Source organism: Harpegnathos saltator, unplaced genomic scaffold (assembly GCF_003227715.2).
Source record: "Harpegnathos saltator strain DR-91 unplaced genomic scaffold, Hsal_v8.6 scaffold83, whole genome shotgun sequence".
In the NCBI taxonomy this organism is placed as follows: Eukaryota; Metazoa; Arthropoda; class Insecta; order Hymenoptera; family Formicidae; genus Harpegnathos; species Harpegnathos saltator.
Window position 1 is genome coordinate 1103983 of NW_020230682.1, and position 25305 is coordinate 1129287.

Below are 25305 nucleotides of genomic sequence, written 5' to 3' on the forward strand. Positions count from 1 at the left end.
TAATCTCTTTTTACAGTTGACTGATGTGCGTATTCATTGCATCACCGGAATCGTATCGCGTTATCGCTCAATTCGATTAATCATGTCTATATTTAAGTTAAGTAGTCTCGGTTATAATCGGCGTTTTTTAATCAAGACTCGAACCACATATCGACCCGTTATTTTGGCGGACCAATGAGGTGTCTACTTTCAATATTTCCTGCCGCTGAACCGGTGTATGATTCCGCGATTTGGAGAGAGACAGACTTACAGCGGGGTCTTGCCGCGAAAATGAAGAAGGAGAGGATTAGTGCGAGATAGTGCATCGAATTCATCGATAGAAAACAAACGCAACTTTCACGTTTCGTTGCGTTTGTTTTCGTAATTTGCGCATGTGCGTAAAACCGAGTCTAGCGGGACCGTCGCGTGCAGTCGCAGTCGCGTGACGATCGTAGTCGTATGGGGGTGGTCACGTTCGCTCAAATGAATAAAAATGAGTCGATAAACAGATATGGGCCTCTCGTTGGTGCGATCGACGAGGGCACAAGCAGTGCCAGATTTCTGGTATGTCTAATTTTTTTCCTATGACTCCACGATAACGTGACCGCTCGGTGATGGCAAGAAATCATGAACCGCAACACATAGATGTGTCAGCTCCTCGTTTGATCGATTTACCGTAAACTATGCGTTTAAAAATAAAACTATGCGAGTCGAATGTTCATTTCTTCCTTTGAATTTTTATCGAGACAATGGTAGGATTTCGCGGAAAATAAATAGCTGATCTTTTCAATTCATGATGTAATAATAAAATAAAGTTTGAAGAAGAATCCTACAAAACTTTACGATTCTTTCGTTGTTATTTTTAATTGTTATTTTTAACGTTGCAGTCATCGCATGAAATAGTGAAAGATATAATTAAAATTAATAATGATATGTAATTAATATTGTACATATTTTGAACATATTTTAGACTGTCTTTCCCTGTTATGCTACAAATTGTCTTTATTGATTTTTATCATGTATTGTAATACAGGTCTTTGCAGCCAATACAGCAGAAGTCTTGACGTACCATCAAGTCGCAATATCTCAAATTTGTCCACAGGAAGGATGGATGGAACAGGATCCTTTAGAGATATTACAAGCAGTTAGGGAATGTCTTAATCAAACAATACACAACTTGAGGCAATTGACAATAGATCCATCCGATATAGTTGCCATCGGTGTGACAAATCAAAGAGAAACTACAGTTGTATGGGATTCTATCACAGGAGAACCACTTTATAATGCCATAGGTAAAATTGCATTGTTAAATATCACATAAGAAATACATATCTCTCGAGTTATTTCTCAGTAGGATTTTGCTTGTGATAAAATTTATTTGATTCATCAATTTTTACAATGTGTTGCAGTATGGATGGACATGAGAACCACTTCAATAGTGGATGATATATTAAAGACTATACGTAATAAGAATAAAAATTACTTGAAGCCACTGTGTGGCTTACCAATTAGTCCATATTTTAGTGCATTGAAGCTGAAATGGTTGTTACAAAATGTGCCTCGTGTTCAAGAAGCATTGGCAAAGGAGCGTCTCATGTTTGGCACCATTGATTCTTGGCTAATTTGGGTTTGTTTACAAATAACTAAAAGATTCTTCAATTAGATTATATTGAAATTCTCTTTGATGTATGAATTTTGTAATTAGAATCTGACTGGCGGTGCCAAGGGAGGTGTTCATAGTACAGATGTCACAAACGCTTCGAGAACAATGCTCATGAACATTGTGACTCTCAAGTGGGATCCTACTCTGTTGTCGTTTTTCAAAATACCTGCCAAGATCTTACCACGAATACAAAGCTCGTCTGAGATTTATGGTTATATACAGGATGAGCTTTTACAAGGTGTTCCTATATCAGGGGTGAGTGATCCACTTTCATTTATGATGTAATACCAGAATATGCATATATAGAGCACGAGTTGTTTATAATTCTATTTTATAATATTTCTTGCACACAGTGCTTAGGTGATCAACAGTCAGCCTTAGTAGGTCAAATGTGTCTGCAACAAGGACTAGCGAAAAGTACTTATGGCACTGGTTGTTTCCTTCTTTATAATACTGGCACAGCTGTAAGAGAAATTTCCTTATATTTTTACCGCACTGTGACAAGCTTAAATTTGGGCTGATGCAATTTCATTGTTACAGATTGTGGATTCAGCACATGGTTTGTTAACGACAGTCGCTTATCAGTTGGGAAAGCATGCTTCTCCAGTGTACGCTCTGGAAGGGTCGATAGCTATTGCCGGGGCCCTTATACATTGGTTGAAGGATAATCTAGATATATTGAACGATATAAAAGACTGCGAAAATATCGTTGAGCAAATATCCATGGACAACCGCGTGGTTTTTGTACCAGCGTTTGCTGGGCTATATGCTCCCTACTGGAGAAAGGATGCACGCAGGTAACACATTCTTTTTTTTCTTAATACAACAGCAGAAATACCTCGTCGTTTTGCGATGGTGTCCAAGCTTATGCAAATTATAATTTTTTTAGCGTCATATGTGGACTTACCGAAGATACAAATAGCTCGCATGTTATAAAGGCAGCTCTGCAATCGGTATGCTTCCAGATCAGGGACATTTTGGAAGCTATGAAGGAGGATACTGGCTTGGTGCTGTCGAAATTGTTGGTCGATGGGGCGATGACGAACAACGACGTACTGATGCAAATGCAGGCAGACATCTGCGGGATTCCAGTAGGTACGTAGAACATTTGATGTTAAGTGACATACATGTATATGTGCGAGTCTGGATGAGTCGAGAGTTGATGATGCAAGCGTACGTGGTTTTATAAGAAAGTTAGGCCACTAATGTGCGAGACCACTGCACTCGGAGTTGCGATTGCCGCGGGAAGCGCGGAAGGAATACGCAAGTGGGACGTAAAGATCGATGCTGCAGTTCCCAGCGACACTTTCCTGCCGACGATTACTGAAAACGGTAACTATCACGAAGCCTTCCGCGTCTTCGTCATGAGTATTAGCATTTTGAAGTTTAATTAAACATGCACTCGTCTTAGAGCGCGACATCTTATACTCGCAGTGGAAACTGGGCATCGAGAGGAGCTTAGGGTGGGAGACGCTTCCGGAAACTGTTGGTAAATATTATCACAGTCGTCTAATGCGAATTCTCACCGATGAAATTGCCAATGAGTTTCAATTGCAGATACTGCTGTAAACGATACAAATGATCTACATAGAGCGACTGCTCCAGGTGTATTTATAATAGGCACTATAATATTACTTATAGTTGCCAAATTCAGATCCACTTTGTAATAAATTTGTACGTGTAGTACCATCTATTGTACATTGCATTTAGACAGGAGCGATCGATGCAATTGAGAACGTGCTTACCATAGATGTGATATGATGTACCATATATTTCATCGTCCCGCTGCGTGTATGTAAGACCAAGTGTTATTTATGAGCCAGGAGAAGGAAGAGTCAGGAATAAAAAGTGCCATAATATCGTGATACAGTGACAGAGTCGTTTCGATTAGAGTGTTAATAAATTATTAAGTTACAGCTCGTTCGTGTTTAACGATTTGATTTTCACGGTTCCGCAGGGTTTTCTTGCAGCACTCCCGGAGCTCTATAGCTTGACGTTCAGGTCGACCTTCGTGGTCTCCGCTTTGTCGTCAACGGTGATCTTGGGTCTCTCGTTTAATATCCCTTGAAAGATTGCAGGAGTGATACGTACCATGCCTTCGTCGGGCGTTTCGCGCTCCTTAGGTGTCGCAATCGCTGTTTTCTGCGATGACGTAAGGGACGTGATCAAATGCGAGAACAGTTCATGAGACGCGTCTTGCCTGTATGCAATCGACACTTACGACGAAGCCGTCGTCGATCGAAGTTTGAGCAACCGAGGTGGATACCTCGAGCCAGATATCGCTTCTTATGATGCCGATGCGCAACCGTGCCGGCTGCGGCATCAGTATGCGGGCGATTAGAGAACGACACGGCTGGGACACTTTGGGATGTTTGGGGAACTCCACTCTGCTTTGCACTTGCTGGATGAGGAGGAACGTGAAAAACAGGACTGGATTACACAACGCGTAGTAATTTACAGGAAATGCTTATAAAACGGTAACGATCACTCAGTACTTCTTTCATTCCCGATGAGGAAAGATTGTATATAATTATACAAAATCTCATAATTGTACGCATAAATTGTATACAATTATATACAATCCATACAAGAATTAATTTTGTCTCTATTATATATAAAATTGATTGATATTTAATCATATATGTCTGAAAAAATGGTTTTGTTCAGTTGTCCCCGAAAAAGTTTTCTTTAAATATCTCAAAAAATATTAGGCAGATAAAAAATATTTCAGGCAAAAGTTGTCCAAATTAATTGGTAGAAAAGGATGATATAACAAAAATAGGGGTTTCCATTTATGTTTTTAAAATTGACCTTTAAATTTGATCCCTAGCTCAGGTTCAAGTTCACCCCACTAGATGCCCATTTCCAAATCCTAAAACTTTTGTATTTAACAGTTTTTTTCAAAAATGTCACCCCTTCAAGTCACCCATCTTTCTGGTACAGTCTTTCTGATACTTTCTGGTATCCCTGTATGATTATACTAGTCACATAGAGACAAAATTCATAAATAATTTGGTCGTTATTTCATTTTTCTCTCTATGCCGGAGCGTCAAATTTTATTCGGTTCATCGCATACTGAACCAGGATAACTGTAGCGAAGACTAAGTTGCGCACAAAAGCAGTGCTGTACATGGAATCGACCTAGTCATATTCCTGGTATACCGGTATACCTTGGCATATACCTGGCTACCTTTAATAGCAGCGCATGGCTCGTGTCGTCGAACGGCAGTCGGCCGTAGACCATGGCGTAGAGCACCACACCCATGGACCACACGTCGGAGAGCTGAGGTTGGTACGGGATGCCCCGCAGGATCTCGGGCGATGCGTAAGCGTAGCTGCCGCAGTAGGTCGTACTGAGCGGCCACTCGCCGCTCTTCGGCTTCATCTGACCCCGCGCGAAGCCGAAGTCCGACAGTTTGACGTTGAACTGTTGGTCCATAAGCAGATTCTCGCACTTTATGTCTCTGCAAACGGGTGTCCTCGAGAAGCTCAATCAAACGTTGCTTGCCTCCCTCTTCCTGCCTTTACCTGTGCACCACTCCGCGCTCGTGGCAGTAATCGATGGCATCTAGAAGCTGGCGGAACCACCTGCGGCTACGCAGCTCGTCGATGTAGGTATCACGGCGTATCACGTCGAGCAGACTGCCGTTCTGCGCGTACTCCATGACGATGTACACCCTGCGGAAGGCAGGCGCGATGAGTTGAAGAGAGAAAGGAAGATGCAACTTTGCTCTCTGGGAGCTCAACTGTAGGATCTCGTTTAGCTTTCACTTTTGGAAACGGATCAGACCAACCGATGAGTGGTCTCTATGGCTTGCAGGAAACGAATCAGATTCGGATGCTTCAAGCCCTTGACCACCTCGATCTCGCGGGGCAGGAACTTGCTGAGGTACTCGCCAGGCGCTTGAAATTTCGAGACGATCTTCACCGCTACCTGGCAAGCGTGCCGATCGGACTTTGCGATCTAAGCGCGACGAGCATTTGGGATTAATGACAAGGGATTGAGAAGAAGGGTCAAGGCCGTTACCTTGACCGTGGCGTACGACCCGGCCCCGATGGTCTTCCCGAGAGCGTAACCGTGCGCCTCGAGCACTGTCAATTTCCTATCGGATTTCTCGCCCTTCTTCTCGTCCGTCGACTTCATGTCGTCGGCCACTCGCTCGTTCGAAGTACACTTTATTATTGGCGCTGTCGCCATTTCCGGCGTAGATGCGGCTTTCGGCTGGAAGATATTTGAAATAAGGGCCGTTTATTCCAACTTCTTGGTAAGTTAACTGATAGTTAAATCGTATGTTTGTCTTCGTTTTTCCTTCAACTTAGACAAAAACAGAGATATGATTTAACTATCAGTTAACACGTTGAGCGCCACGCCGATTTTGAAGGCAGTCCCCATCAGGCCACGCGCGCCACTTAGAAGCGCTGGTATTATAGGGCCAATGTCTCTTATCGCAGTAGAAGAGTGTTTACGTTTAGAATGACCCGCCTATATGCATTCATTCATTCGACACGTTACGCGGCAAGTCTGTTTTGTTTTCATTATGGATTCGTGGCCGGTGTTCCTATTACGAATAGATTACAAAAGATAGTAGAGAAATGGCCAGGAAAAAAACTAAGCGAGTTGTCACATTTTGTAATACCTGTAAAGGAGAACCGTTTTTATGTTTACCGTGCTTCAATGAAATCCACTAATCCTGTAATGTGTCAAAATTAAATAAATTTTGAATAAATTTTCTGCAATTCCATAAAAGAGTGTAAATTTTATAGTTCTATATCATGTTATACGCTGTCAGCCAGCTGTTTTTCGCGGCCTATGTGAAAGGTCAGTGTCACCCAGCGGTGGCAGACACAGCCTAAATGTAATTTCAGTGTCAGCCACCGGTGGTTGACGCGGCCTAAACGGAAAGTCCAGTGTCAGCCACCGATGGCTGACGCGGCGCTCAACGTGTTAACTTACCACGAAGTTGGAACAATTGGGCCTAAGGAATTGGAAAAACCTGTCCTAAGTCGTGCGAATGATGTTTCATTGAGACCAAAGTGCATTCTTACGATAAGCGTCTGAAATGCAAACGAGAGATTTCTCGAGTTTCATCGAGTGGCTTTCGCAAGAATTACCTTGACAATTTCTTCATATTACTTCCCTGGCAAACCTGTTCGGCGGATGATTATTCATGTTGCTTGTGTTGAGCGCATATCTTCGTTGAAGGTGAAACTTTAATTTAACTTCGGCATCTAGGCAGGAGAGGTTTTGAATCGTGTGACAACCGCGTGAAGTGTGACGAATATCGAACCGAGCAGCATATGATCGATACGCGTCTAGTCGACAAGTGCCGGATAACTTCCCCGTTTACGAGTTATGCAAATTCGCAGGTAGGTACATTACAGGCAATCGGTAACATCAAGCCCTCCAGTTATCCGTGAACCCTTGATAAGTGAAAATTCCTCATGGCTGCGAATCTCCAAGAACGTCTCGTCGATGACTGAACCCGCGACAGTCATCCGCACACGCTAAACCCGTTAATTATTAATCTTTTCAGGTAGGTCGCTGTTTGTCACAAGCCATAATTTGCGTCACTTCCAGATGTTCGTTGGTCAGATCTCAGCGAGCGTTGCGCCATTTATAGTCGTTATTATTGTGCCTCGCGCGAGTGCAATATACACACTTGGACGCAAGTGAGAGGAGAATACGAGGCAACGAGAGGACGTTACGTTGCCGATAAAAACAGTTGGAGCGAATTCGGTGGGAACGAATTGCGGTTGGCAGATTTGAGGAACGTGACATTTGTGATTGACGTGCTCAACGTCCTCGAAGTCGTCCGGACGGCATGATACGTCACTCTTCAGCCCCGGGGAGAAGAGCCACATACAACCACTGAGGGCACACAATCGAACGTGTTGACAAACTGTATCCGCCAACGAGATAACCTTCTTTCGCAAAGAAAACATACTGTTGCTACTTGTTTGTAATATTCTTACTTGGTTGTTTGCACTCGCCAACCGTTTGCACCAGCTGTTATCGCCGAATCTTTATCTATCTCGCCAATTTTTCTGTGCATTATCAGGTTCAAATACTGCGAACAAGATGTCATTGATTGAGGGGATAGGCGATGAAGTTACTGACTTTTTCCTCGTCATGAGCGTGCTCCTGGTGGGATGGTTCGCCTGGTGCTCGACGAGCATAGCAGATCAACCGTTAATACGCACAGTACTTATATTACGTGATCGGACTCCAGTACGTATCGCGACATTGAGGGCCAGCCGCCAAAGTACAAACGATGCTGATCAGCCGTCAAATTTGGAAAGAACAGAAGAGGAAACGAGAGTATCAACAGTCTCCACCAGCAATGACAATGCACAATCAAACTGTCCAGATGCCTCCAACATGAGTAAATATTACTTTTCTCTGTATACCATATGTGTGTGTGTGTGTGTATGCTTATATAATTATTATATATTCAATATAAACAGTTTAATATATTTCATTTAATATATTTTCACATGACAAATATTGCATAAATTTTCCATTTGTTTGCGATATTAGGTACAGAAGAAACCTCTCGAGAAGTCGACACCTTGGCATTACCTCAGACACCAGAGGAGGTACTTCTCGAAGCTATGGATTCATACAACAATGATGAGCCGTCGTTGTTGCAAAGGTCTGTTAAGACAGAAAATACGGATGAGGCAAATGCAAAAGAACAAACCACCTCAGCAGAGTGTACAACAGAAGAAGCATCTGCGAGCGACAGTAATGACATTACCATAAAACTAAAGTTCATAAACGACGATCAGAAACTAGTCACTGGTAGTCTTAAAGAAATGTTGGGTGAATTCAAAAGGTAATTGTAATTCGATAAATAGCCTCCTACTTGCTAAATTGTGTAAACTTTAATGTATTTTATTTCTCTTTTTACAAAAGAGTGTATCCTTCTGTATTATATAATTTTATTACACACATACACACGCATACACACACACACACACATATATACGTTGTTCATATCATCACACTTGTACATTTTATTGTACTACTCATGAAACTTTGTAGGAGACATTTTCAAATGGAGTTGGAGTCGCATAAGTCGGTGCGATTGGTGTTCAACGGCCGTGTGTTGCAGCCTGACACTCAGACTTTAGAACAATGCGGATTGTTCGACGAGTGCGTAGTTCATTGTTGGGTGCACCAACCACGACCGACCAGCGCACCATCGTCTCAAGCATCCACCTTGGAAAACTCCTCGCCCATTTATTTCAATTCGCAGTCGTTCTCGGATCTGCCCGCCGGCGCGAGCGTCAGCTCAGTGCGCAACGAATGGGATCTGAGTCGAGTCTTGATAAGCATCCTGACGATCGTCCTGGGTTTCGCGTGGTATTCTCGGTATCATTACGCTCAGCTCTTCACCGCGACCACCACGATCGCCCTCTATATACTGACAGCGATCTTCACTGTCTCTCTGGTCAGCAATTTCTTTCCCGATCAGGACAACATCCGGAACGTCGAATAAAACGACGACGCTGTGCAGTGTTGTGTGTGTATGTATGTGTGTGTACGCGCGTGTATGTATGTATGTATGTTTAACAGGATTGTCTGGATTTGTATGTATGTGTTTAACGGAAGCACTTCCTCGGATAAAACGTACGGTTTAAATGTTTGTTGTATGTACACACAGGCTCACACAAAGAGAATAAAACGAGAAGTAATGGTGATGAATTAACTAGCGATCTGTTGCCGAGCATTTGCCTTTAGCGTAATATTCTCGAGGACAGATTTGTCGTTCACTGCTCTTGTGATTTCCACCGTTCTGGCGAACGTTAGTCTTGAATCGTATTTCCACATGATATATAAGTGTGCTTAATTAAGGAGACCGTCAGACGTGACGTCTTTTTCCCCGTCGACGCACGTTTCCGCAGATCGTTGCGGTCTATTCGGATAAACTTGTATCACGGCATAATATACATGCACAAAAAAGTCAATCAATCAAAATCCGTGCGATACGATAGATACTTTGCTTTACAATATATGCACAATTGATCGATTTTTTTGCCCACGTAAGTTATGCGACTAGACTGTGCAAATTCGTCTGGATTGGCTTGTGTTCGTATGAACACATGATCACATTGTCACATGGTGTGACGTTCCTTAGTGGAAAATCGAGAGAGAGAGAGAGAGGAAATCCTTTTTGTCTTTATCTCGCATTCTGGAGCAAACTTTTCATGTATAAACGACGTCAATATTTTCCACGGAGAAATGTTGCGTGGCGTTTTTATTATATGATAATATACAGGTAATAAGTGAGAGATATCTTTTGTGAATATGTTTTTCCTTGTAAAATATTATCTTACAAGGATAACTCTATTTATTACTCTAATTTTATTCGTTTAATTATAAAAATTAAGTTACGAGAGAAGATTATGAGAGAAAAATCCTCTGGGTAGTTTTATTTATTATTAATTAATATATATACGTTTTTTTTTTCTTTAAATTTTCCATAGTGTATGTTGTTTAACATGTAATAAAATGTTATCAAGTAATCTGTATCAAGCATATATATTACGATTATTTGATTCACGCTGAGTTTAATCGAATTACTTCACAACTATATATTTAAGCATTGCACAATCAAGCAGTTACATCTAATAAAGCGAAAAAAATTATAATTTCTAGTACTCTGGAGAAAAGAGTGCATTTAAATAAATAAAGGAGGAGAAACGAAGAGAGTGAAGGAAGTTTGAATTATCTACGACCTATTTTATGTGAACTAGGGATAGTGGCGGTACATATTGTTTCTCTGTCATTTACTGTATCATATAATTCTAATTAGATTTCAATCAACTACATGTCAATTATTTTATCCAATGCCAATAAACGTCTTATTTATTTGATACTTTTATCATTTTTGCTCTCTCCTTATTTCCTAAAATAAATACGATTGTACATATAAGTACGCGTACATCGTCCAAGTTAAATAATCCACTTAATAAAGATTTATAAATATTTAAAAGAAAAAGAAAATATAAAGCAGCAAACACTGAGACTTTTGTGAAATTTTTACGCGGGATATCGAGACTATCGAGAGAGAGAGAATTCTATTGAAGTATTGAGAAATAAAAATATAGGGATAAAATGAATCTTTTATTTTATTTGTCGATATAAACAAAACATCCATAAATTAATCTCAATATAATAGCATACTTGTATTCAATCGACGCATTACATGTATAATTTTCTTTTCTCTTTACGTACAAATTGTTATTGTACAAATTGTTACAATGTAAGATTTTATTGATACCTCTAGTTTGCATTAGATAGGTCGTAGATAATTTAACTTCCTTTTACTCGCCATAGTCAAGCCGAAAGTCGCCGGCGATGGGACAACAAAAATATAGTTGCGAAATAATTTGAAAAAGTCAATGTGAATAGGAAATAATCGTGATATATGCTAGACACGAATTGTTTGATAATTGACATTTTATCAGATGCCAATCAATGTGCATTGTAAAAAATTTAAAGAAAAAAAAAGACATTAACTAGTAATAAATAAAATCACCCAGCTGTACACTTTGCATAGTATATTTAGTATAGTAAAACACAGCACTTTATATACTGCAGTTAAATTATCTCGCATTTTTAAATAAGTGAGGTAACTTTACAACAGAGCAACGTTCAAATAATAACGATCGTCTAATAACTTTCGTCAAGTACTTTGTTCCTCACGATCAGAGAAATAACGCAATGCTAAGGCGGCTCATTTTTACTCACTTCAAGTCCCTGCCGCTCTCTTCGAGCCAATTCTGTCTCCTAAGGACTTAAAGCACACATTACAAAATATGATAAGAACAATCGGATGTTTACGAGACGCTTGCGTACTCTTCCGCGTATTTTCACGACGACGCGAAGTGCTTCAGGAACCGATAAAAAATTACTCCTAGCTCAAGTCGCGCTAAACCTTCAGCGTTTGCCCTCGCAGTCGATTCATTGTGCAAGAAGGCAGAGTGACGTCCGACTTCCCCAGCAACGAAACCAGCTGTCGCTTCAGTCTCGTGTCGTCGATGATGAAGTCGCCCTTGGGATTCTCCAAGAGCACACTCCCGCTCGTCGTCTCGCTCTCCACATTGACGAAATCGCAAACGGGCTGGCCGCTGCGCGTCAGCGCGTCTTCACCGGCCGACGATGGAGTACCTGACCTCAGCACCTTGAGCGTTTGCCCGTCGAACGCCTCTACCGGCACCGACGCGTCGTCCGACCTGGTGATGATGTCGCCATTGAGGTACAGGTCGTAGGGAAAACCGTAGACGCCGAATATCAGGTCAATCTCTTGTCTCAAGCGCTTGTACGTGATGACCTCGGAAGACTTTGGACTGCTCAACAAGACAGTCGCACGGTGGGCCTTCGCACCGAATCTTGGCTGTATGTCGATGAGCTGCACATTGACATAACTGGCGAAAGGTCGTGGCGTTGTCGTTGAACACGCAGTAGCCGCTTCGCCCTTCACTAGCACGAGTTTCATGTCCACATCCTTGATTTTCTGCATCTCTTCAAGGATCACAACGGCGTCGGACGGTAAGTCCGCGGCGTTCCTCTGAGGAGTCTTCGTCACGTTCTCGATGAACTCCTTGTAGCTGACCACGACCTTCGCCAGATTGCTGTTCGCGTCCTGGACCTCATAGTACACGACGGCATCGTCGGAAGGCACCAGCTGCGCCTTCTTGCGCAGCTTCTGCACGCGGTTGATCACCTCTCGCGCTACACCCTCATTGTGCATCTCCTTGTCGGGTGTGACGTCCAGGAGGATCAGTATATTGCCCTCGCTGTGCGCCTCGTAGCGCTTCGACAGCTCCTCGGCGGCCGGGCCGGTGAAGCTGAACATGAGCCGCAAGTCCTGCGGCTCCAACGAGTGACCCTCGACGACGATCTCCTTCGTGTCGACGAACCTCCGCAGCTGCTCGTCCGTCAGCTCCTTGATGGCCTGCGTGACCCGCTTGAATTCTCCCTTCAAGCGTGCGCCGAGGATCTTATGGTCCGGCTCGGCCCTCAACGTCACTCCGTACTTCTCCTTGTCCGTAGTGATCGTGAGCTTCCTCACGTTCAGCTCGCCGAGTATGTACGAGTCCAACGAGACAATGTCGCGCAGCACCTCCGAGTCCTGGTGAATCACCACGATCTCTGGCAACGGATACTTGGTGGGTATCGTCTTCCGGTCCCGCACCACGCGTCCCAGCTCGATTATGGTCTGCATGTGCGACACGGCCTTCTCGATGTTGTCGTCGATGAGGTGCGTGCGCGCGTCGGGTATCATTTGATAGTGCACGCTGTCCATGTTCTCCTCGAACGGCGGCAACTTCTTCGACAGACGCTGGAAGATGAATTCCGTGAGGAACGGCGTGAACGGCGCGTTCGTCCGCACCATCGTGTAGAGCACCAGGAACAAGGTGTTCAGGGCGTTCCGGCAATCGGCGCTATTGCCACCGCTCTCACCTTTGATGCGCTTCCTGTTCATCCGTACGTACCAGTTGGTGAGATTGTCTATGTATTTGATCAAGTGCGGCACCACGGTGTACAGTCTGTAAGCCTGCATCTCCTGCTTCATGAAGAGCAGCAGCGTCTGCGTGAATGACACGATCCACTTGTCCATTATGTTGTCGGAACGCAACTCGGCGGCGGCGTCGTCGTCGAACACAAACGACGTGCCTTCTTCTCTCTCGAAGCGCTCGATGTTCTGCATGAGGAAGCGAAAGGCATTGTACCACGGCAGGAAGACGTCCTTGATGACGTCCCGCACCCCCTCCTCCTTGAACCTAAGATTTTCGGCGCGTACGACCGGCGAGTTGATGAGGTAGAGACGCAGCGCATCCGCGCCGTACTTGGTGACGATCTCGATGGGATCTGGGTAGTTCTTCTTGCGCTTCGACATCTTCTGGCCGTCAGACGCGAGCACCAGGCCGTTCGCCACAAGGTTCTTGAACGGCGCCTTGCCGAACAACGCGGTGGATATGACGAGAAGAGTATAGAACCAGCCGCGAGTCTGGTCGATACCCTCCGCGATGAAGTCCGCAGGGAAACTCTCGTGGAAGTCCTTCTGACGTTCGAACGGGTAGTGCATCTGCGCGTATGGCATCGACCCTGACTCGAACCAGCAATCGAACACCTCGGGCACACGACGCAGAGGCGGATGACCCGATCGCTTCGACGGTATGGTCAAGTGGTCTATGCTCTCTCGGTGGATGTCCGTCACCTTCGCACCCGTCAGCTGCTCCAGCTCGGCGATGCTGCCCACGCACACGATCTCTTTCCTGTCTTCGGAGATCCACAACGGTATGGGATTGCCCCAGTAGCGGTTTCGACTGATGGCCCAGTCGCGAGCGTCGCGGAGCCAGTTACCGAATCGCTTGTCCTTCACGTAGTCTGGCACCCAGTAAGTCGCGCTATTGGCCGCCAACAGCTTGTCCTTCATCTGCTCCACCTTGACGAACCAGGACGGCACAGCTTTGTAGATCAGTGGCGTGTCGGATCGCCAGCAGAACGGGTAACTGTGCTTGCTAGTGCCGCTGACTACCAACTTCTTCTTGGCCTGGAGATACTTGATGATCTCTTTGTCCGCATCTTTCACGTACTTGCCGAGAAAGTCGTGCACCGGCTCGACGAAGAGACCGCAGCTGTCGACTGGACACACGGCCTCTTGGTCTCTTGTAATGATACCAGCTTCTAGACAGCAACGGAAATCGTCCTCGCCAAAATATGGAGCTTGGTGGACGATACCAGTTCCGGTCTCGGCAGTGACGTAAGTATCGTTTAATACTCTGAAAGCGCCCTTCTTTCTGTGGTCTATAAAGTAGGAGAACGGCGGCTCATAAGCTTTGCCCTTCAAGTCCACACCCTTTCTTTTACCTTGCACAGTATAGAAATCTTGGGACTTGAACACGAGTCCCAACTGAGCCTCTAATATAATGTAAATATTACCGGACACGTTATCCTTTACCTCTACGTATTCAAAGGTAGGATTAGCACATAATGCCAAGTTACTAGGTAACGTCCATGGAGTAGTTGTCCAGGCCAGTATGGATACACCCGGCTCATCCAGCAGGGGAAAGGCCACAATGACAGATGGGTCAGTGACGTCCTTGTAATTTTGACCAGCTTCAAAGTTAGACAACGGTGTGTTACAAGCTGTTGAGTAGGGCATGACCTTGATACCCTGGTAGACCAGTCTCTTGTTGTACATCTCCTTGAATACCCACCAGATTGACTCCATGTACCAAGGATACATCGTTTTGTAGTCGTTCTTGAAGTCTATCCACCGCCCTACCCTAGTGATGATCTCCTCCCACTCTTTGGCATACCTCATGACAATACTACGGCATTCTTTGTTGTAGGCTACAATACCCATCTTCGCGACGTCGTCGGGCCCGTGAATATCAAGTGTCTTGTCTATCTCGTATTCCACAGGCAGCCCATGAGTGTCCCAGCCGAATCGGCGCTCCACGTGAAAGCCACTTTGATGCGCATATCTCGTCACGATGTCCTTTATGGTGCCGGCGAGGATGTGGCCATAATGCGGCAAGCCGGTGGCGAACGGCGGCCCGTCGTAGAACGAGTACTTGGGCCGGTTTTTCGACAGGCGGAGGCTGTTTTGAAATACATCCAATTCTTTCCATAATTTCAGGATCTCAACCTCCTCCTTCGCGAAATTTATAGTCTCCGGCAACTTCTCGCACATGTCTTCCGTACTTTGGGCTTTCTCGTATCTCCTGCCAGATGGGATCTGCAACTGACACAACGTGATGCTCTGATCTGACGTAACCTTAATCTCAGTTTGCGTGATTGAAATTCAAAGCAAGCTTAAAATCCATTCGTTTTATTTGCACTTTCTACTAGCCGGCTAATTTTTAATATTTCTATAATTACTTAACACACAATAAGTTATTATTAATAATATATACCTGTCGTTGTGTGCGGTAAGTAGAAAGTTAGCTCTCTCTTTCTCTCTCTCTCTCTCTCTCTCTCTTTCTCTGCGGTCCACTGCGGTCTCTACGATCGCGGAATTATGTCCGCGACCATACCTATCTCTATGGCCTGGTCTACAATAGGTGTTGTAGCTGTAAGCCGTAAGAACTGACCAATTATAGCCGATTATTTTTATAATAATCGACTGTGATTCGCCAATTCTTACGGCTTACAACTTACGACACATATTGTAGACCAGGCCTAAAGCCAGCGGCACACGGTACTTGTTTCGTGCTGGGTTGCTTGCTGGATGAAAATACTGCGTTCTGATTGGTGTATTTCCATCCATCTTCGGAAATGTACCAATCAGAACGCAGTATTTTCATCCAGCAAGCAATCCAGCACGAAAACAAGCACCATGTGCCGCTGGTTTTACTCTTTCTCCCTCAATAGGTCTGTTCTTTTTAGCTGCTCGCAGATTGAGGTCGTAGTGCAACTCAACGACAGGTTAGACGACTTTTACTGCAGTAATATGACACAATGGCGGATCAAACGGTTTTTTATTTTATACAATACAATTCAACGGCAGGTCGGAGGGAGTTTTATTTTCAAATTATACATCTCAACGATGGATCAGATAAACTTTTTATTCTCCAATAAAACACAACCTAACAATGATGATTTTCGATCAGTACATAATAAAAGTTTGTTTAATACGCATCACGTAAACATAAAAATAAAAGCTTTTATTTCCTTTTACGAACGTATATATACATTAGAAAAAAAATATTCCTTATCAAATAAAGTGCAACAAATAACTATACAGTTAAAAAAAGTGGATTTTTTCTGTATTTTCTTATAAAATATTGCAATTTTATAGCTACCATTACTGGAATACTTTTAAATGTCACCATTTTCGCAACCCTAATGGTTGTTTTAGTTTGTAACATTTTCTATGATATTCTGCATGACATAACACAATGACTAGATGACTGAAGTGCATAATGCAATGCAAATGATTTGGTTTTAGGATTTATGACTGATGCATCATGTGTTGTACTCTAGACCGTTGACCACCCACGTAAATTACTTGTCTGTGCTCGTCCGGGTGGATCAACTCGTCTGTGTGCTTCCAACGCCACTTTTTCTCACTCTCCTTGATACGTCTGTGATCAATATAACTAATCACACAGCTCGCCGGGATCCAAATAATAGCGGTAATAATTATCACAGCTCCCACTATATTATCCTTCAGAAAACGCATGACTTTGTTGATGTTTATGTCCTCGATGATGTCCCAAAATCGTTCCACTACGTCCTGAATCGTTTTCTCGCATACGCCCTGGAAGGAAACGTCAGAAAACATGCGATTTATGCTGAAGCATGTAAGAAAGAATTAACTTCAATGTAGCCGTACTTTGTTGCAGAAACCTTGGATGCATGGTGTCCCATCCGGCAAAATATCTTGTGGGTCTATTGGGAAGCACGTTTCGTTCAAGCTCATCCTACAGCATCTTTTACATGCATCGCCAACTGTCGAGAAAGTCCGGCAAAACGACACAGTTGTTATCAACACCTCAATAGACTGTATTTTTCAATGATAAGTGGATCTAATTGTGTACAAGACGTGACTAATTTCGGAACATCTGAAAATTAGGATATAAAATACATACTCGTGTCGCACATACAGCTTTGCAAGCTTTGGGTCTCGCAATATGGTACGCATTTGCCCGCGCGGCATTGACCCCGTTCAAGACAACCAGTACCGTCCATCATAGCTGGTGACTTGGGACATTCACTGGATACTCCAGTACAACGTGACTCTTGCTCGCAGGTCGCGTATTGCGCGTCGCGACATTTTGTGCCCGGAGGCATAAACGCGCAATTCTGACAGCAAGGAGAATTCTTGTCGCTGGTGAAAAAAGTCAACGTCAAGTGCTGATTAATTAATATTGTTTTTGCGAATAATCGCAAAAGAAGTTGGAACGTAAATCTAAACGTTCCAAATGTCTACGGACTGACACGAACGCCGAGTCTCCACGTTACCTGCAAACTGCATTCTGGATTCTTCGAAGTTTGCAGTTTTTGTCGCAACACGCGTCGTTATCCTCCGTCCCCAGGAGACCAGCGTCGCATTCCTCGTCTCCTTCGACTCTCAAGTTCCCACAGAACGATTCCTCTGGCTCTGAGAAGCAACGTCCAGATTTTGCTTGCAGCACCTTCCTGATAGATCGTAAACTGCACGGCGAAAATCTCTGCAAGAAGTTATTAATCTATAAATATCTTTATAAATATGAAGACTTGTACATAAATCTACATCGCGCACAACAATCGATGCTTTATTCAAGAAACAGGAACCTTTAGTCAGAATGCGAATAGGGGGAGAAAAATTTTACCTTGTTATTTACATCATAGCCACTAACACTGTAGGTGTACATCAAATAAGATCCACCCTGGCTCGCGCTCGGACTGCATTCCTACATTGATAAGGCCGTGACGTTAAATTTCAGCTTCCAGGAATGCAACTTGCCTTTTGTTTCACTGTAAGTGAACTCACTGTAATGTCCGGATCGTGTTCGGAACCCCAATTGTGACCAAATTCATGCGCTGTTACCAAATCGGCTTCTCTAGTAATAACTCTTTGCCCATAATGATTTCTGCTGGAACTCAGCCCAGAGTTTAGGTATAACGTATATCCATTCTTAAAGTATTCTGCAACACGAGTTGTTTTCATTAATAGAAATAACGAGTCACTGCATTCCCGTGTCGTTAATCGAATGGTATATTGAATAATAAAATAATATGGATATGTGTTCCTCTTCAATATACCTGGTGTACAGATACCACCTACTGAATTTCTACGGGGAGACCCTACATAGGCTAACCCAAGAATACCACCTTCGAACTTGAGATCAGTGAACAAATGGGCTAGACAAAAATCTTTATGGCTGTATTCCCGACTAAATACCTACATCAATACGGTGATGTTAGATGAGCAAACTCAATTTCATAAATTTAGATAGAGAATATCCTACATAATCAAATTATATAGCTACCTCGAGTAACGTACGGACGTCCCACTTCTCGCGGACCATATTATAATGTGTTTCACCACCCCTCACTCGCGTAGGCTCATTATGGACGACAATCTTCTTTATTACAAAACCCATTCCTTTAAAACCATCCTGCTCTTGCCGTTCTTGCCACATGGTGTCATTGTAAATCTTGTGTACTCTGTCAATTAAACTTATCTGCAAAGTGATTAATACAGTATTAGTATCGTAAATTAATGTTTAACGTAAACAATTACACGGTTACATCCATGTACCAGGTAATTAATTGTAGTTTTTGTATTGCTGGCTCCCATCTCCTGGAAGAATCGGTAATCAGCGACTAGCAAAAGTGGGCATCTTGTTTTCGTCGGTGTATATTCATAATTTTCTGCATGTCTTTTCACCCTGAAGCTATCTACTTCCGCATCTTCAAAATCATCCTCATTCAGCAGAACATCTGGAACATCCAAAAGATCTGGAACAATAAGTAATAATCTTGTCACAATATTAAAGACAATCGTACAAAAGGTACACAAACAATTATTCGTATCATCATTTGAATTGTAATAAAATCATACCCGAGTTTTCTTTAACATAACCACAGGTTTTTGGAACTCCATGCGTATGTCCTTCTCCATCTTGGTAATGTTCCCAACTGAGTTTAACATCGGAAGTTTTGTAAACTATCATTGTTTGGTTATCCAAATGTGGAAGATGCCTCCAGGATGGCTGAAGCATATTCATTTCTTACTTTGTTACATATATATTTATATTTGTTATTTCGTGTATAAATATTGACTAGTTGACAAGATCAGATTAAATATTAAATTATATAATCACTGTTAAATATTTAAGTATACCTACTTCAATATGAAAAGTTTCATCTGATATTGTTATACTACCAGTCACAACACCATTGTCAATATGCACTTGAGCATGAGATTCAATCTCACCAAACACACGACCATGGTAAAAGCTGTCATGATCTGTATGGAACAGTATTATAAAATAATGCAATGATTTAAATCTTTGGATTAAATCCACTATAATACATGTTACACATTTCTGAATATATAGTCAATACCTAAATGTATAGTTTTTTCTTTTCCATCAGCATTGACTTCATATGCTTTGAAGTTGGAATGTATAACTTCTCTCTTAGGTGTTAGAATTAACCGAAAGTGTCTGGGATTGAAAGGAACATTGTTAATTGATGTACATTAAAGTAAGATATTTAATGATATATTGTCTTTGATTTATTGAAGAAATAATTATCTCACCGTCCATGTGAGGAGAATTCTAGTTCACTTATTTTATTATAAGGATGATAACTGTACTGAACACCTCGTTTTACAATCTTGTGTTGAAGATGAGTACTATGAATTGTTTCATAATATTTCAAGTTTCTGTGAAGTCCATCTGTTGAAACAAGAAACTGATGAACACTTCATAGCTGGCTAAAGTAATTGTATCAAAATTGTAACATGTGACTCACAAACACTTTGTAGAATAATAAAAATGCAGTAGATTAGTGAGATATCTCGTATTTTCATTGTCAACAAAGTTATAAGTTATGAAAAAAAATGTAAGTCCTCTTCGCTTTTATACACTGATATTGTTTTTTTTAAATTACTGCGTTCTGACGTGCAATTGTAATGCTGTAAGAACTGATACAATTTCATGTATATCCTCGAGACACTTGGCCCAAAAATGATTCACGGTAAATAACATAATAACGTGTGTAAAAATAACAAAATTGGATTATTGCGGGTTAATTTGTGATGTAAACATTGCCTCTTATTTATCTCGTGTGACATTTCTAGGTTATTAAATTGCTTTGGCCGCTCTACAGGTGAATTCACATTGTATTTGACATGTGACGACATGCTATAGTTAGAACACTCGAATCTAGAGACATCTTGGTTTAACTGAAAACCCTAGAAAATGAAACCTCCTATTGGATAGAGAGACATTATTTTGTATGTTAGAGACATGTGAATCCTCCATCACGCGTGTCGCACACACCCAAGCGCAGAGAAATAGAAAATTTAGAGGTCTACTGTGTGAAAGAGGAATAAATTTTCAACAGCATAATAGCGACGCATGCGCGAAATCTCGGCGGGCTTTAACACATTCTACACAGTCATAACGAATATAAGCGCTCTGCTCTTTCATGTTTCTCCCGCGCGTTTTACTGCATATATTTTGATGTAACTTGATACGAAATAACTTGAGACGAGTTCATTTACTCAAGGAACGAGGATTGATGTGTGGCAGCCACGAGTTGGACGTTTGATCAAATTTTATAACTTTTGAATACGCGGGAAATTGTTTATTCAAATTCGTCCTCTGATCCAGGTTAGTTCATGTGTTGTTACGAGAAATTCTATTTTCTATGATTACAAAATAACATTCCATGAATATTCTCCCAGGGGATATCCTCCTTCTTTCACATAAAGCACAGAATAACTTTAATTTCGTAAGACTATGATGTTGTTGTGTATATACATATTAAGTACATAAATGGCATCGTGTTGAACGCGATTAACTAAACAGAAAACGCAAACAGCAATTTTATCGGATTTAGGAAGATTCTATCGTTAAAAATGTTTGTATTTCAGGAAAATTTTTAAGAATATATTGCATGTTCAGTAGATATTTATGAAACACCATTAGAATAGCAATAGACAGATGAATGAATTGTATTCTTGCAGATGTCATGAAATTTGATATTATTTTTGAAATATGTAATATATGTAATTGATTGTGTAAATCAGAGTCTGATACAAAAAGATCAATTTCTCTTCTGATGTGTTATTTATTCTAATTGATAAATTGTTTCAGGCAATTACTTTAAGGAATTGCTCGATAATGGCTACTCATCTTAAACAGCTGGAATTATTATATACACCACGGCGTGCTCAAAAATGTCTCTTTGCATCTGATGGTAATTCTTGCAAGAAGAACTTATCCCGAGACTTAAGTTACAACAAAGATATCGAAGCAACTTCAGGAGAAGATTCAGACTTGGGACCCATGTCACCCCTAGCCCTGACCGATCGAAGCCCAAATAGCTGTGGAAGTTCTCCGGGCAGAGAGTTTGTTTCTCCACTAGCCACTCCTGAGAAATCGCCTTCCTTACCTATGGCATCCTGGGATCGTTTAATATCATACAGACGTAATACAGAAGACTATACATCACTGTTCAACTCACTCAAGAAGCTCAGCAGAGAGGCTAGATACTCTCCAAGGTGTAATACAATAACTAACCAAAGTTTTCCCAGATCTATGTCGCCTTCTCCAGTGAAAGAAACGTCGGCATCGTCAACACCATCAACACCCAAATGTTCAGAGGTAGATGCGATGGCCGACGAGATAATCCCGGAAACGCCTCAGCGCAGCTGTGCCACTGACATTCAAAATCAGAGCATCACGGAGACACCCCGAAAGAGTGGAACTCCCAGTCCGCACAGATTGATCACGCCCTTGGGCTCCATAACGAAATCAGCGTTGTTGCCGAAGTTGCACAGACGGAAATCTCTCGGCACGTTCGAAGCGAATGAGAACTTCTCTCCTGAGCAAAAAGAGAAGACGTTGAAGAGACACGCGCGCGATCAACTGTTGATGACTCCGGCGAAACTCTTCAAGGCGGACGACTCTTCGGCACCTCGAGCGCGCGCGGCGTTATTTCAAGAGAAGAAAACCGAGGCTCCCGTGAACAATATCTCCTTGAGCACGAAAATGTTCTACAGCAGTGGCAAAAAGTCCGAGCGACCTTTCGTCGTCAACAGTCTTAAAAATAACGACGTTAAAAGAAGACGAAGCTTACCAATACAGAGTAGCAGCAGCAGCAGATGCTCGTTGAAGAAGCAGAGATTCGGCATGATAAACGCCGGTGTGTTTCACGGCATCAAGAAGCCGAAGACTAAGGTGAATCTAAAGGTATTGAAGAAAGAGGGCCAGCAAGTTACTCAAAGCCCCGCAGAGTCAAACGAGAACAAAGAGAACAAGAATCCGCTCGTGGAACAAGCTCTGCCGATGGAAGCAAACGCGACCACGGAGAGAACCTCTTCGCCGGAAATCGACGAGAGCAGACGCTTTTTCAAGACTATCAAGCCAAGCCAAACTGCTACGGTGACGGTGAACAAGAGAATCAAGTTGAAGATCGCAGACGGTAAGATCTTGTTGAACCAGAAACACGGTTTCTATTCGACAAATGCGTGCAACAAGCAGCGAGCGAAAGCCAAGGATGTCTCTTGCGACGCCACTGATCTCACCGTGGACGAGCCGAGTGTCGAAACTACGTTGGAGGGAAACAAGGTCGCCAACATCTTGAAGATATTGGAGGACGACTGGGCGAATGATGATTACGACACGATGGAGACGTTGACCGTCAATACAAACACCGTGTCGTCGCCGACGACAACGTTAGCGCAGGATGCGATCATGTCTCCGGCAAGTGAGCTCAGTAACATGACTTCGACGATGAACATCAGGGATGTTACCTCCTTGACGAGCTTTGGCAGTCTGTCGCTCAGCAACACGAACAACAACCCCGCGAAAGTTGACCAGGAGTCCGAGGAGAAATACTACCCGTTGTTTACTAAAAGATACGCTGCACCTTCGGCTGACTTCTCCAAGTAGATATTATGAGACTCGCTGTTGAATCTGGGGAATCAGTTAATGAGATATGTCTTTCCTTGTTTTCAGGGAAACAGGAAAGATCAACAAATCGACGAGAGAGAAGAGGAACACGCAGTGGCAGCTGTCCGTGAAAAATGGACAGGATCAGTATCAGCTAGACGCTGGTCAGAAACACTTTGGTGCTACTCAGTGCCCAGAGTGCAACATTGTGTATCAATTGGGCGACGCAGAAGACGAGAACGCCCACTTGAATTACCACAATAGCATACGTACTTTGAAGTTTCAAGTAAGCACTTTGCATTCTTGTTTCGTTAATGTGCGATACGTCTCTTAGCTATATTTTTTATTTGTTGCAATATTTCGTATCTTAACGTTTGCTGCCTCATCTGGTAAATGTCGGATCTGAAGTAATCCTAAAGATGTGTGGTAATATGTAAATGTCTTATTATAGGGATGGAAAAATGAACGCGTCATGATGGAGAATTCCTTCACGGGAAGCAGAATAATTCTGGTAGAATCGCACGATCCGAAACAATATTGGAAGAAAGTGTCGGAGATTCTGGCGGTTGTGGACAGAGATCTAGGACTGGCGGATATGAAGCTGTGCGTTTATGAGAACAAGAAGGTCAATATACGGGTTTTGTATCTCGTTGGGTCATTTTGAATTCGGGAAATCTAGAGAGAAGTGCATCCTTTCTTCTTCTCTCGTCTGCTTTTAGGTCTATCTGTACATACGCGAAAAGAGTGTCCTCGGAGTGTTGGTGGCGGAGCATATCAAGACGGCGCATCGTATGATTCCCGAGCTGATCGAGCTGGACTGTTGCACCGCCGAAAGTACGCCTGCGAAGTGCGGCATAAACGTAGTTTGGACCGCGATGAGCCATCGTAAGCAGGGCATAGCTACCAGACTCGTCAACACTTTGAGGTGAAATGCAAAAAACGTTACGCGATGCGGATGAGTCCGCATCGCGTAACGTTACTGATAATTGTAACTCCACGTCGCGCGATACTAACAAGTTACACGCTTGTTTCAGAGCCAAATTTTTCTACGGTTACGTGATGTCACTGGATGATATAGCGTTTTCGACACCATCCCTGAGTGGCAAGATCTTCGCCGAGAAATACACGAAAACTCGGAATTTTAAGGTTTACAGCTAAATCGCAAGCTCCTACATATTTGTGCGTTTTCAATTTTCTCTCATTTTATACTTTTTATATAAAAGACTTCTTGTTATAAGATTAATATATATATTTATTGATTTGTATCTTTAAATTTTTTTTAGCAATACAGCAATGCGTACATTTTATTTTTCAACATGAAATTAGAAATTTAATATATAAATCTATAGTTTTTTTTTTTTAGATATAATGTACTTCAGACTTTTCTGGAAATTAATAAACGTAGACAGTAAATATAAACTTGGATATATTGGTTTAGGTATGATCAATCAGAACTTGAACAACCTAAACAACATAAACAATGTTACAAAATTGTTTAAGATCCATATGATAAAAGTTTATTCAATTATACATCTTTGTGCGTTTATACACAGTCGTTCATGTTTGCACATGAATAGATTGGAATAGCAATGGTATAAAATAACTTTTGTCATACGATGTTAAACATAGCCTTGTCCAATATGTACGAAAGATAACATATCTTGGAATGAATAATTTAGTCTTGGCATTTTTAATTTACTAATGAGACTTAAAGATTTAGAGACTTTAGAGATTTGCGCTATTAATCTTTTTATTTTTGTGAACGTGTACGAATGTAACGAGCTAGTTCTTTCTCATAGCAGTTTATAAGTAGAGAAACGTGATGTTTTTAAGTTCATTGGTAAAAATTATTTGAACGAATGAGCAGAATAATCTCTGATTCAAGTGTTTCATTAAATAAAAATTAAGCGGACATATTGAGCAGACGTGAATATCACAACGTAAGCTTAATATAAACTTAATTTAACTTAATATAAGTTTCTTTATGCCTTAACAAAATATATAAAAATTCTATTTTAACTTATAAT

At 42.2% G+C, this 25305-nt stretch overlaps 6 protein-coding genes across 12 annotated transcripts; 3 read left to right on the top strand and 3 right to left on the bottom strand.

Annotated features, from left to right (window-relative positions):
* Positions 1 to 31: 31 nt before the first annotated feature.
* On the top strand, positions 32 to 3558 carry LOC105184138 (glycerol kinase). Of its 3 annotated transcripts, none has more exons than XM_025307044.1 (10): positions 42 to 543; positions 1082 to 1271; positions 1389 to 1606; positions 1685 to 1897; positions 1996 to 2106; positions 2183 to 2439; positions 2532 to 2737; positions 2837 to 2974; positions 3054 to 3131; positions 3200 to 3558. In XM_025307044.1, exons 1-10 carry the CDS (start codon positions 439 to 441, stop codon positions 3307 to 3309), a joined length of 1626 nt encoding a protein of 541 aa, XP_025162829.1. In that variant the 5' UTR covers positions 42 to 438; the 3' UTR covers positions 3310 to 3558. The 3 variants fall into 3 exon arrangements, with proteins under 3 accessions (XP_025162830.1, XP_025162829.1, XP_025162828.1); XM_025307043.1 differs by having other exon boundaries at positions 45 to 543; positions 1013 to 1271; XM_025307045.1 differs by lacking the exons at positions 3054 to 3131; positions 3200 to 3558 and having other exon boundaries at positions 32 to 543; positions 1013 to 1271; positions 2833 to 2974.
* A 31-nt stretch (positions 3559 to 3589) lies between these two features.
* On the bottom strand, positions 3590 to 6333 carry LOC105184139 (testis-specific serine/threonine-protein kinase 3). The gene is made up of 6 exons (XM_025307046.1): positions 5670 to 6333; positions 5437 to 5606; positions 5171 to 5320; positions 4833 to 5106; positions 3864 to 4043; positions 3590 to 3784 (listed from the first exon to the last, which is right to left on the bottom strand). Exons 1-6 carry the CDS (start codon positions 5838 to 5840, stop codon positions 3626 to 3628), a joined length of 1104 nt encoding a protein of 367 aa, XP_025162831.1. The 5' UTR covers positions 5841 to 6333; the 3' UTR covers positions 3590 to 3625.
* A 698-nt stretch (positions 6334 to 7031) lies between these two features.
* Positions 7032 to 10522, top strand: LOC105184137 (transmembrane and ubiquitin-like domain-containing protein 1). Of its 3 annotated transcripts, XM_011142708.3 has the most exons (5): positions 7032 to 7155; positions 7221 to 7598; positions 7702 to 8025; positions 8181 to 8478; positions 8688 to 10522. In XM_011142708.3, the coding sequence occupies exons 3-5, from the start codon at positions 7722 to 7724 to the stop codon at positions 9142 to 9144; spliced, it is 1059 nt and encodes a 352-aa protein (XP_011141010.1). In that variant the 5' UTR covers positions 7032 to 7155; positions 7221 to 7598; positions 7702 to 7721; the 3' UTR covers positions 9145 to 10522. The 3 variants fall into 3 exon arrangements, with proteins under 3 accessions (XP_011141010.1, XP_011141012.1, XP_011141013.1); XM_011142710.3 differs by having other exon boundaries at positions 7047 to 7602; XM_011142711.3 differs by lacking the exon at positions 7221 to 7598 and having other exon boundaries at positions 7047 to 7176.
* Positions 9776 to 15731, bottom strand: IleRS (Isoleucyl-tRNA synthetase). Of its 2 annotated transcripts, none has more exons than XM_011142706.3 (2): positions 15578 to 15731; positions 9776 to 15399 (listed from the first exon to the last, which is right to left on the bottom strand). In XM_011142706.3, exon 2 carries the CDS (start codon positions 15352 to 15354, stop codon positions 11581 to 11583), a length of 3774 nt encoding a protein of 1257 aa, XP_011141008.1. In that variant the 5' UTR covers positions 15355 to 15399; positions 15578 to 15731; the 3' UTR covers positions 9776 to 11580. The 2 variants fall into 2 exon arrangements, with proteins under 2 accessions (XP_011141008.1, XP_011141009.1); XM_011142707.3 differs by having other exon boundaries at positions 9776 to 15405; positions 15578 to 15729.
* A 629-nt stretch (positions 15732 to 16360) lies between these two features.
* Positions 16361 to 20318, bottom strand: Tace (ADAM 17-like protease Tace). Of its 2 annotated transcripts, none has more exons than XM_011142704.3 (14): positions 20130 to 20318; positions 19915 to 20053; positions 19719 to 19819; positions 19499 to 19620; positions 19213 to 19363; positions 18910 to 19109; positions 18638 to 18832; positions 18411 to 18549; positions 18139 to 18293; positions 17978 to 18058; positions 17628 to 17836; positions 17255 to 17493; positions 16999 to 17114; positions 16361 to 16923 (listed from the first exon to the last, which is right to left on the bottom strand). In XM_011142704.3, the coding sequence occupies exons 1-14, from the start codon at positions 20185 to 20187 to the stop codon at positions 16615 to 16617; spliced, it is 2214 nt and encodes a 737-aa protein (XP_011141006.1). In that variant the 5' UTR covers positions 20188 to 20318; the 3' UTR covers positions 16361 to 16614. The 2 variants fall into 2 exon arrangements, with proteins under 2 accessions (XP_011141006.1, XP_011141007.1); XM_011142705.3 differs by having other exon boundaries at positions 16615 to 16923; positions 18910 to 19091; positions 20130 to 20187.
* Positions 20319 to 20619: 301 nt separating this feature from the next.
* eco (Establishment of cohesion) lies at positions 20620 to 24530 on the top strand. Its single transcript, XM_011142701.3, has 6 exons — positions 20620 to 20992; positions 21479 to 23274; positions 23345 to 23564; positions 23730 to 23903; positions 23998 to 24203; positions 24313 to 24530. The coding sequence occupies exons 2-6, from the start codon at positions 21506 to 21508 to the stop codon at positions 24434 to 24436; spliced, it is 2493 nt and encodes an 830-aa protein (XP_011141003.1). The 5' UTR covers positions 20620 to 20992; positions 21479 to 21505; the 3' UTR covers positions 24437 to 24530.
* The last annotated feature ends 775 nt before the right edge of the window (positions 24531 to 25305 follow it).

Bases quoted from the DNA above. Each gene is read 5' to 3' on its own strand.
- eco (XM_011142701.3), top strand. From the start codon at position 21,506: ATGGCTACTCATCTTAAACAGCTGGAATTATTATATACACCACGGCGT. The intron at 23,275-23,344 runs GTAGATATTATG...CCTTGTTTTCAG, and splicing joins CCTTCGGCTGACTTCTCCAA to GGAAACAGGAAAGATCAACA. The intron at 23,904-23,997 runs GTCAATATACGG...GTCTGCTTTTAG, and splicing joins GCGTTTATGAGAACAAGAAG to GTCTATCTGTACATACGCGA.
- LOC105184138 (XM_025307043.1), top strand. From the start codon at position 439: ATGGGGGTGGTCACGTTCGCTCAAATGAATAAAAATGAGTCGATAAAC. The intron at 544-1,012 runs GTATGTCTAATT...ATTGTAATACAG, and splicing joins CAAGCAGTGCCAGATTTCTG to GTCTTTGCAGCCAATACAGC. The intron at 2,107-2,182 runs GTAAGAGAAATT...TCATTGTTACAG, and splicing joins TTTATAATACTGGCACAGCT to ATTGTGGATTCAGCACATGG.
- LOC105184137 (XM_011142708.3), top strand. From the start codon at position 7,722: ATGTCATTGATTGAGGGGATAGGCGATGAAGTTACTGACTTTTTCCTC. The intron at 8,026-8,180 runs GTAAATATTACT...TTGCGATATTAG, and splicing joins TCCAGATGCCTCCAACATGA to GTACAGAAGAAACCTCTCGA. The intron at 8,479-8,687 runs GTAATTGTAATT...GAAACTTTGTAG, and splicing joins ATGTTGGGTGAATTCAAAAG to GAGACATTTTCAAATGGAGT.
- Tace (XM_011142704.3), bottom strand. From the start codon at position 20,187: ATGAAAATACGAGATATCTCACTAATCTACTGCATTTTTATTATTCTA. The intron at 18,059-18,138 runs GTGAGTTCACTT...TTATCAATGTAG, and splicing joins AACACGATCCGGACATTACA to GAATGCAGTCCGAGCGCGAG. The intron at 17,494-17,627 runs GTAACGTGGAGA...TTTTTTCACCAG, and splicing joins ATCCAGAATGCAGTTTGCAG to CGACAAGAATTCTCCTTGCT.
- LOC105184139 (XM_025307046.1), bottom strand. From the start codon at position 5,840: ATGGCGACAGCGCCAATAATAAAGTGTACTTCGAACGAGCGAGTGGCC. The intron at 4,044-4,832 runs GTAGCCAGGTAT...CTCCTCATCCAG, and splicing joins GCCATGCGCTGCTATTAAAG to CAAGTGCAAAGCAGAGTGGA. The intron at 3,785-3,863 runs GTAAGTGTCGAT...ACGTCATCGCAG, and splicing joins CGATCGACGACGGCTTCGTC to AAAACAGCGATTGCGACACC.
- IleRS (XM_011142706.3), bottom strand. From the start codon at position 15,354: ATGTGCGAGAAGTTGCCGGAGACTATAAATTTCGCGAAGGAGGAGGTT.